The sequence below is a fragment of the Apodemus sylvaticus genome, chromosome 23, assembly GCF_947179515.1.
Source record: "Apodemus sylvaticus chromosome 23, mApoSyl1.1, whole genome shotgun sequence".
Classification (NCBI taxonomy): Eukaryota; Metazoa; Chordata; class Mammalia; order Rodentia; family Muridae; genus Apodemus; species Apodemus sylvaticus.
The window spans coordinates 7,374,698-7,385,512 of NC_067494.1; the positions used below are offsets into that span (position 1 = coordinate 7,374,698).

At 44.8% G+C, this 10,815-nt stretch overlaps 1 protein-coding gene across 1 annotated transcript in view; it reads right to left on the reverse strand.

Annotated features, from left to right (window-relative positions):
* Arhgap18 (Rho GTPase activating protein 18) overlaps positions 1-10,420 on the reverse strand; it is a 153,259-nt gene extending 142,839 nt beyond the window's left edge. The window contains exon 1 of the mRNA XM_052169370.1: positions 10,208-10,420. Within this exon, the coding sequence (XP_052025330.1) occupies positions 10,208-10,320 (113 nt within the window). The 5' untranslated portion in view covers positions 10,321-10,420. The remainder of the gene's footprint in view (positions 1-10,207) is intronic.
* Positions 10,421-10,815: the final 395 nt, after the last annotated feature.

The following is a 10,815-nucleotide window of genomic DNA, read 5'->3' on the forward strand; positions in this document are numbered from 1 at the left end:
AGCAACATAAAAGTTATGAAGTAGCAAAAAATGATTTTATGATTGGGGCCACCACAACATAAGGAACTATAGAAAAGAGTCACAGGGTTAACAGAACAATGAGAACTAATGCTACAGATTCATCACTTCTAGACACTAAAAATTTCTATAGATGTACAATAAATAAAATATTTTTAAAAATTTAAATATGCTCCAGGACAGTGGTAGTGCATGCCTTTAATCCCAGCACTTGGGAGGCAGAGGCAGGCGGATTTCTGAGTTCGAGGCCAGCCTGGTCTACAGAGTGAGTTCCAGGACAGCCAGGGCTATACAGAGAAACCCCATTTCAAAAAAAAAAAAAAAATTAAATACGACTTAAGATATTCTTTTTTAAAAAGATTTATTTATTTTATTTATATGAGTACACTGTAGCTGTCTTCAGACACAACAGAGGAGTGCCTCAGATTCCATGATGGATGGATGAAAGCATGCATGTATGTATGCATGCATAGACAGACCAAACAGATAGACAGATAGACAGACAGACAGACAAAGAGAGAAGAGAAGAGAAGAGAAGAGAAGAGAAGAGAAGAGAAGAGAAAGCAGGAGAGAATTTTTGAAGTTTTAGAAGGTAAGCCAGGCATATTATCGCATGCTTTTTAATTCTAGCATTAGGGAAGCAGAAAGCAGGGGACTCTGAGTTCAAAGCTAACCTGGCCTACATAGTTACATAGCTACAGGCCACAGGGCTACATAGTGAGAACCCTTCCTTAAAAAAGATTTTAGGTATTGCGAGATATTTCCTATCCATTCACATTGAGGCAGTGAGAGGCCAGTGATTGGAGGGGAGAGAGGGGGAGGAGCTAAGGGAAGGAGGGGCAGAGAGAGGCAGTGAGAGGCCAGTGATTGGAGGGGAGAGAGGGGGAGGAGCTAAGGGAAGGAAGGGCAGAGAGAGGCAGTGAGAGGCCAGTGATTGGAGGGGAGAGAGGAGGAGGAGCTAAGGGAAGTGTAGGGCAGGGGGGGAGGGGAAGGGAGGCTTGGTGGCCGAGACAAGCAGAGCACAGAAGGGACACATATATACAGATGATTTCAGATGTATTTCTGGTGTTTTGGAGAAGTTAGAAATATTGGAATACTACTTTATCATTGGAAATTGGCATTAGGTAATTGGGAGTTTTATATACATAAAGATGTTTGGTTAACTGTTCAAGTGTCATAGTCATGCTTTACCAGATACTTGGAAGGAGTGGGTATGGCCTGGCGGGCAGAACTCTTTACTAATTATTACCTACTACACATCTGAGAACAGACTAGGAAGACACTTTCCAAATCTACAGCCTAATGCGTAGCAGACAGTTGAAGAAAATATACTGTGGATCACACCTGGAAAAATGCCAACACTTTTTTTTTTTTTTTTTTACAGACTCCACACCAGGGGGTCAGAGGACATGAGTCAGTTTTCTCCTTCCATCCTGTGGACAGGGTCCCAGGAATTTAGGGTCCCAGGAATTTCACTCAGGTCATCAACTAGGCAGCAGATATATTGATAGTCAATGCCTCTGTCCCCTGGCCATCTCTTCAATCCCTGTTTCCAGACTTTTTTGCTAAAAGGGCATATCTGTGGATCTCTGCTCCAGGAAGCATTAATGACTTCCTATTTCTGAGTTTAACAGCTGTTCATTAAATATATACTTACATTTTAAGGGCAAAAGAAGGGAGTATAAAATGATTCTTAAACCAGGCGGTAGTGGCGCACGCCTGTAATCCCAGCACTCTGGGAGGCAGAGGCAGGCGGATTTCTGAGTTCGAGGCCAGCCTGGTCTACAGAGTGAGTTCCAGGATAGCCAGGGCTATACAGAGAAACCCTGTCTCCAAAAAAAAAAAAGAAAAGAAAAAAAAAAGATTCTTAAGTACATAGCTCCATACTGATGCACCCACAAGGACTCAGGCCAACCTTTTCCTGGAGGCTCCAGAACAGACAGTTTTCCTTGCTGACCCAGATAACTTCCCAGTTACTAAAGGTGACTAATGATTTATGAGTTTGCATGCTCCAAAAGTAAAAAGAAACAAAACCTGCTCAAAGCATTTACTCAGTTTAACTTTTGATGCTGTGAAGCTTCCCCCTTAAGACACCTTTTGTGCATTCTTTATAGTTTTTAAAACAGGCAATCTGACTTATTCCAAAATTCTTTTGAAGATAAAAATGTTATCCTGCCAATGGGTGAAAGCAAACATTCATTTCTGAAACTAACTATTAACAAATTAATCTCTAAAAGTGCTTTTCAATACTTTTCCAAGTGTGTTCACTGACAGGCATCAGGTTCCCACATCTTAGAAAAGATGCCAGATCCTCCCTATGGGAACCTGATCTCTCCACAGGCCTTTCCTGTAAAAAAGACCCTGAATGACCAAATAGTCCACTGCCTGGGAATTGGTTATGGCCTATTAGTAGGATTAAATGGGTAAGAGAGCTTGCTGTAAGTATGAAGACCTGAGTTTGAATTCCAGGACTATGCAGAAAGTTGGGTGTAGACACTCACATGGCTATAACTCTCACCCACATGCCTTTAATTCTGGCCCTGTGCTTGATAAAGACAGAGAGGTTGCCGGGGAGTTATGACCACAAACCCAGGTCTAGGTTCAGTAAGAGACTCTGTCCCAAAGGAATATGGCAGGAAGGATAATACAGGACACCCAACAGCCCTCTGGCTTCCCTACTCACACCTCCATGGATACACAGATTGTACATCCAACTCTCTGTGTCTGTCTGTCTGTCTGTCTGTCTCTCTCTCACATACACACACACCCCACATACCACAAATATGCATAAAAGTTGAATAAGCTGGGCAAATATAATCCCAATTTAAATGTTTAGTAGAAGGATGGTTCAGTTAGCTCTAACACACAAGATGGTAGAAACACACCCTTGAAGAGCCACTGGGGTCGTATGGAATGGCCTTAAAGAAAACACAAGCCTGTCACAAGTGATACCACGTGACAAATCACTGAACATAAAAAGATCCTTTCCCTGTGATCAAGATCCCTGGTGTATGATAATCCCACTTCCCCTATAAAAATATATTCTTCTCAAGCCAAAAGCAGCTCTAAAATACAACTGCATGACACGAGGTTTGCCATTCTTTCTACACAGATAGTTCAGGGGAGTTGGTATTGAAAGGACTCCAGATGTGGGGAGTGGCCAGACAGATCTCCATGGTTCCTGTTTACTTCTATAAATAAATTAAGTACCTGGCCAGTTCAAAGTGACAGATGCAATAGCATTGGAGCAGATATGTCTACAGAAGGAGCTAGACATGCATTCTGCTCCTCTTGCCTGAACTCACTCCAGACACTGTGAGGCATTCCTTTTCTCTTCTAATAATGACCTTCTAACACTCCATCTCCTCTTACTAGAAGAAAAGGCTCAGAACACACCAAACAAAACAAAACAGCACACCTCCAAACATTTGTTTGCAACAAAAGGTTTGGACCAGGAGAGTAAACACCTGATGGAGAAATTCAAGCGAGGCTTGTCACCACACCATCTAAAGTTCTCCTTTCTCCTCACAAACAGGCAGAGACCGGTGAGCTTGCATTTCCACAGCGCTGGGCATACACAGTGACATGGCGAAGATGGCAGAGAGTACTTCCTCAGGACCTTGAGTAGAGCTGAATCAGTAAGTGGAGGGATGGCCCAGGATGTACGGAACTCTCACTCAAGAGTAGGAAACAGAAAGAACTCCCAGCAGAGCAGCAGCCTTGGCCTCAAGTATGTGAGGGGTTTGTCCTAACACGTGAGACTAATGTTTGCAGCCTGCAACTAAATGAGGACTAAGACAGAAGCAGATCCTTCATTCTGGTCTTTCATTGATTATTAAAAGTGGCATAAATCCAGCTGTCGTGCAGCTGATCCTCGAGCCCGTGTATCATGCTAAACAAGTGATTGTTGAGTCCATTTTGCTTCAACACTTAGTAGAACAAACAGTAAGAGAATGTGACATTTAAAAAGAGGAATGAGGGCTGGGGATATGGCACAGCGAGTGCAGACCATGCCGCCAACCTTGAGCATCTGAGCTGGATCCCAGGAGTCCATTCAGTAAGAGAACCAACTCCCACAAGCTGTCCTCTGACCTCTACACATAGCATGGAACATATACAGTCTATCCCGTGCAAACACACACACATACATACATTCCATACACTAGGTAAACAAATGCAAGAAAAGAACAGTGATAACCCTGCCGGTGAGAGCAATGAGAGGGCCAGAGTCTGTGAAGTAAGAGAAGGGAGCAGTGTGTATGAAGAACAGGGGTATTTTTTCAGGAGATTGGGGTGGCGGTGGGGGCACAGTATGCAATCACTAGTTCTTCTAACTAAAAACCATAAACTAGTAACAAGTTCGATAAAGATAACTTTTAATGATTCCCCTTACTCCCTCAATACACACGCAGGCACGCACCCACAAACACACATACCTCAATCATCGTTTAAAGACGTGGAGAATGAAGAGGCAATGTTTCACTGCCTAAACGAAGGGACGATCTGCCCAGTCAAGAGTATATGCATCTTAACAACTCAAGAGGAGATCACAGCTAGGGGTTCTGCACTACAGACAGAAGGCATGTGGTGGTTTAAAAAAAAAAGGTCCTTGTGTCATTGAAAACAATCAGCCACATTGATGGGAACAAAGAATGCATTTCCTCACTAGATCCTACAAAGGTGGGGCCAGGAAACAACCTTCAACCAGCTGCATTAAAAAAAAAAATACTTATTAGCAAATATCCTTTTCACAAAATAATAGTTTCAGAAAATACACCAATTTGCAAGGAATTACTAATGGCACGGTATATAGCATTTTTAAACACCATGGGTAGTCACATAAAAATGGTGGCCCTGGACTGGAAACATAGCTCAGTGGTAGAGCGCTTGTCAGGCAAGCACAGGTCCCTGTTTAATCCCCAGCACCAGGAGAGACGGACAAAACACGCTGAGCTCCTCAAGGAGAGCAAATCATGTATTTTTCTTAAGACTTATATCCAAAAGACTGGTTTCCAGATCTCCCCAACACACCCCCCTGACACACTGCAGGAAGTTTCCCCATCTAAATCAGTAACAAGTCTCTCCTTACAAGAACTTAGCTCAAAATTCATGCAACCTTTATCTGACTTTGCTCATACAACAGGCATCAGGAAATCCGGCAGACTCTATCTCCAAGAGTTCGTGACCCACTCCCTCCATGGCTGCAGTGACTAAGACCTTGGCCCAGGCCACTGACAGCTCCACCTCCTACGTGTGTCTATTTCTCCTGTTGATATAATTAACCCCTAAGACCTTTAGAAACTGAAGTCCTTGCCCTTCCTCTCTCAGAACCTTCTTCTTTCCATGTCTTCTTGTATTTTTAAAAAATCTAATCAAAAAGCCCCACCAGCTCCCACAGCCATCGTGTGTCCCCCTAGCTTCCTTGTCCCCAGCCCTCTGGCCAGGCAGGGTTCTCTGTCTCTGACCAGAGCCCCAGGGCTTCCTCTAGGCCTGGGTCTTTTGCATTTTCACCTCTCTGTCTTTAAAACCCTTGTCCTCACAAGCCTGCTAATCTTGACCAGCTGCAGCTCCCGGACACCTCTCCCTACCCCCAACACATACTTTTAGATAAGTTTTAAATATGACATGTCTTCCGAGAGCTCATGTGTTGAACCCCTGGCCCCAGCTGGTGGCAATGCTGCAGTGGGGATGATAAAGTAGCTCTGAAGTGAGGCCTGATAGAAATAAAAGAACCCCGTGAGCTGTGTCTTTGACAGCCTGACCCCTGTCAGCCCTGACCCTCAGTCTCTCTGCTCCTTGGCTCACTCCCCTACAGCACACTCCTGCTGCCACACTGTGTAGCCTTGACTCAAGCCTAAATCAATCAATACCAGGCGCATGGGCTGAGGGCTCTAACTGGAGTCAAGGGAGGTGCTTCCTCTCTTGCTTTTCTCAGGTACTAGTCACAGTGGAGAAAAGCAACAAGCACAGGCACCTTCTCCATTAGACACCAGCACCAGGACAACTGCCTGATTCTCAGTGACAACTCAGAAATATTCAGAGTAACTGACTGACTTACAGATCTTACAGGCTTACAGAGCAAAGCAATGGGTAAGACGAGCTTAAGCATGTTTAGAGCGGAACCATGGTTATGAAAGTGAAGGCACTTTCCACTTGGCATTGCTGCTGGGCAAAGTTCCTTAAGGTGGAGGAGGGAGGTACAAAAAAGATAGGAGGGAGTCTAGCTGCCAAAACAATGACCCGCCCACATTCCACTGAGGTGCTCCTGGCTTCACAGTCCAACTTGCAAGTGCAGCTGTCCCCAGTCCAATGAAACAGCCACTGTGGTTGTGAGAAAAGGCATCGCCAAGGTCTTCCGGATTTCAAAAGACCAAAATGTTAAACAAGCCTTCCTCGCCCATTGTCCTGTTTCTATACCTGGGGTGAGGAGTGAATGAGAATTGGAGGGTCTTAAGAGATGAGACTCTCGGGGCACTGGTAGCGCACGCCTGTAGTCCCAGCACCCTGGGAGGCAGAGGCAGGCGGATTTCTGAGTTCGAGGTCAGCCTGGTCTACAGAGTGAGTTCCAGGACAGCCAGGGCTACACAGAGAAACCCTGTCTCAAAAAACCAAATACAAAATACAAAACAAAACAAAAAGAGAGAGAGGGGAGACTCAACCTAGCTACATATCTGAAGATCACCTTGAAATCCTCATCTTCCTCCCTCCTGTATGCTGAAATTATAGGTATACACCAGCACACCCAGTTCCCATACAAGTCTTTTCAGTCATTTATTCATCCAGTTGTGCTGGAAGATACTTTTTGTCTGTTTGAGGCGTGGCCTCAGACAGACCAGGTTGACCTTAGATAGACCAGGCTACATTCTGGATCCTCCTTCACTCCCAAATGCTGGGATTATAAACATGTGCCGCCACACCTAGCTTCCACAATCCTTCTTCACTAAGCACAGTGCTATCCTGGCCCTTAACCCTTGACAAAAAGAGATTCCCAAGCAAGACAAAAGGAAGCATATCCAACTATCCTAAGTGGCTTAAAGTATTAAGAGAGGCTGCCTGGAGGCAGACTCCGTCCCACAGGCCTAGCATGGATTATCTAACTTCTTCCTCTCAGCAAGGGGAAGACCACCATGTAGTCTAACTTACAGGCAGAGACTTAATGTCTGTGCTATGCTGGGTGAATGACTAGGAGGGCAAGAATCCAGCCATGTTGGACTTCCAGCCTTGGCTTTCCATGTTCCCTTACATAATGAAAACCACGTTTGCTCAAGCAAGTCATCAAAGATCTCATTCTCCACCCTATTTTAAACTATTGAAAAATTTTAAAAAGAGTTAAGAGTTTTCAGTAAGACAGAACTATCACTAGAAATTAATATTAAAATAAAAAAACACAGTTTTTCCCCTTAAGATGATGCTAAAGTCAAAAGAACAGTGATATAGGGTGGTTTGTTTTTTTTGTTTTTTTTGTTTTTTGAGAAATTGTTTTTCCTAAAGCAAATACTGAGATGCCTGCCTAAAAAACACAAGTAAGTAAATAAAGTCTTGTAAATATAACTGTCCATAAAAAGTGGTTTCCTTTGGAAACATTTATATACAGTCAGCCAGAAAACAAATGTTAACATCTTTCAAGTCCCAGTAGTTTGAGGAAAAAACACTGCAAAAAGAAAACATAAAAACAGGAGTCTCCAACTGGGAGGCTTCAACCAGGAGTGAGAGGGGAATTCTTCAACCCGGGATCCGGGCATGTGTTCTGATTGAGATAATGTAATACAAGAAGTGCAATGATCTCAGACTGCTCAGCAAAATATTAACTCCTCACCATCCTAAGTTTTCATAAGACCAGAACACCAATAAAGAAGAACTTGGCAAGAGAAAGCTAAAAATCAAAATACTTTCTATAACATCTGAAATCATAAATATAACCCTTTGTATTTTTCTGTGTTATATATAAAATATATAGTGTATATGCACATTATATAATAGGTATAGATATGAAAACGCATATATGTGAATTAGTCATACTAAACCATGTGATACAAAAGCTCATTGATGCACATATAATTTAAAATAAGTGAATTTTATTGATAAACAAGGTCAGGATTTTGAGCTACCTCCAGCTACTTTCAAATAGATATGAAGACATGCAGGATCTAATTTAGCCTCTTTATATAACAAAATAGGCACAACAGTCACTGAAATCTTAGAGTACCTTTCGTAATTCTTAAAGCCAGCCACCTACCCATAGCCCCATCCATTATGAGCATCCTTAGGAGGTCACTACTACCCTATCTGTTCCACTACTCAAATCCCTCCTCATCCCAGGAAGCCTTACCCCATGCCAACTCCAGTATCTTAACCCCTTCATGGCTAAACAAGGAACCTCCCAAAGTTACATCGAGCTTGGCAGATATGTTAACCCTAAGCTTCAGGGTAAAAAATAATGAGGACTGCTTCCCTTCCCCTCCCGCCTCAAACCAGTCTTCCATCTTCCATACACACCCCAGCATCACTACCTATCCGTCATGAAAAGCGAGTCCCAGAACAGGATGGGTAAACAATATGGCAGCTAGCTGAAAGGCCTTTTACATACAGCCCACCACAAATCACATATTGCAAGGCCTACTGCTCACCCCGCTTTCTCCGCCCACCTTCCTACTGCTCACCCCGCTTTCTCCTCCCACCTTGGTATTTGTTCAACCCACTCAGGTCTAAATCTCCCATAAGAAGCTACAAACCTGCGGACAACGGGAAAGAAAGGCTACAGTTTTCTACAAAAGCTTCCTCTAAGAGACTTCACTACAACTAAAGGAATTTCTGGAGTTTGCGTCTGAACAGTAGGATGAAGGTTGGGACCCAGAGTCCCAGTGGTTCTATTCACTCACAACTGAGACCCAACAAGTTCAGTTCCAGTTCTCAGGCCCACCCAGCCTGAAGCCAGGGACAAACGAAGAAAGTTCGCGCTCACTCCCAGTTTGGGCTATTTTAACTGCTATAGGGACACCAAACTAGGGCCGCTTACTGCAGGTTTGCTGTCGCTGGCTGCTTGCTGCTAAAGGATGACTATTTTAATGTCCTGCAGACACATGCATGGAAACGCTTGATAAATCTCAAAGAAAACAAAATGGTTACACGTGGAGCCCCAAAGCAACCACTCCCTTTGAACTTTGGAAATGAGTTCATCCAGAGGCCTAGATACAATGGGCAGCATGTGAGAAGCAGGGTTCCTCAGCCAAAGCCTAACCTAGAATATTACAGCCTTTCCTTTGATTTTTCACACGCCCCACACATTCAGGGATTTGGAAAACCAATGAAAGAAGGCATTCTTTTCGGTGGAAGGCAAGGGCGTTAAGTCACCCAGGAACATATCAAGATGGAATTGGGCTTACTGATAACTTTTTTTTTGCAGTCCTGCAGGCCAATGTTTGCAATTTATATCTAAGACTGGAGATTACTAGTTTCAGCTAGGGAGAAGGTCATTAAGGAGAGAAAGGAAGAGGCAGGGATAAACCAACCTTGAAAAACAGAACAAAGTACACAGAGAGGCAGAGAGAACTAACTCTGCGACTCACTGGTCTATAGAACGTTTGCCCTGTCTGCCTATAAAGTGATTTAACATTAACCATGCTCCCTCTACCAGCAGAGTGCTTACTGCCTGCTAACAAAAACTCCCTTTTGAAATCCCAAGAGAGCAGGGAGGGGTGTGTTGGGCCGTGGGAGTAATCTACATGCGCTGAAGAATGTGACCAGCACAGCCACAGGCCACTGGCTTGGGCATTTTGCCTAAGCGGTCTGCTTTCAGCGAAGAGGCGGAGGGTGCCACTCTCAAAACAGCAAGTAGAGTGACCAGCCAGCCTCCCTGCTTTTTGGCAGACTTTCCCAGCGAACAGTTCCAGCAGCGGAGTTCTGAGCCCATTCAAGAATTCCATCTCCCAGAGAGTGTTTCCGATACAGTCATTTGATCAGTCAGTATTTGCACATGCACCTGCTAAGCAACTGGACCTAGAGCCGCAGAGCACATGCCTTCCCCCCACCCCGCGCGCCCCCTCCCCAACTCCCGCATCCTCCACTGGCAACCAGAAGGGCTGCAGAATTAAGTAAGGCTTCAAGTACAGAGGTGATTCTCTTCCCTCATGACAACTTCCCTGTCACTTTGTTCCTGGGGCAGGTAGGGGTTTTTTGTTGATCTCCTTACCTGGAGGTGGCTTCGTCGCCTCCTTTTGCGTGGCTGTCCCCAACGACCTGGTCCTTGCCGCTGGGGTGGTAAGCAGTTAGGACAACTCCCGAGGAACTCGAGAGCCAGTTCATGGTGACAGAAGGGGCATAATTTCTGGGATCCTGACACAGAGGAGAATGAAGTTCCTGTCTCGCCTTGCCAACTTGCTCATTAGCAAGGTCCAGCCCCTCCCCTGTCCGGGCCAGCGATTCACAGGGAGAGGGGCGTGGCCTCTCCCGCAGGGCTTCCTGGCCCTGCAGTTACAGGCTGTGTGTGAGTCACAGCTTTGTTTAAACCCGGCAATCCCAGGCTGCAGCAGCAACAGTAACAGGGAGCCTGAGTGTGTGGCAGGATCCTTGCCCCCAGCCCACCAGCGCAGTACAAGCCTAGCGAGCTAGTAAAGCATGGGTTAGGACAGCGTCGCTTCCTCCTTCCCCGTTTGTGTTGTTTGTGTTACCGTCTGATAATTTCTACAGCTTCACGTCACTCAAATAAGGCATTCCTTAACCCCTTCAGGCGTTCAACATAGGACAGAGACAAACCGAGGAGCCAACCAAAGGTCACAATGCCATCTGGCCAGCCACAGA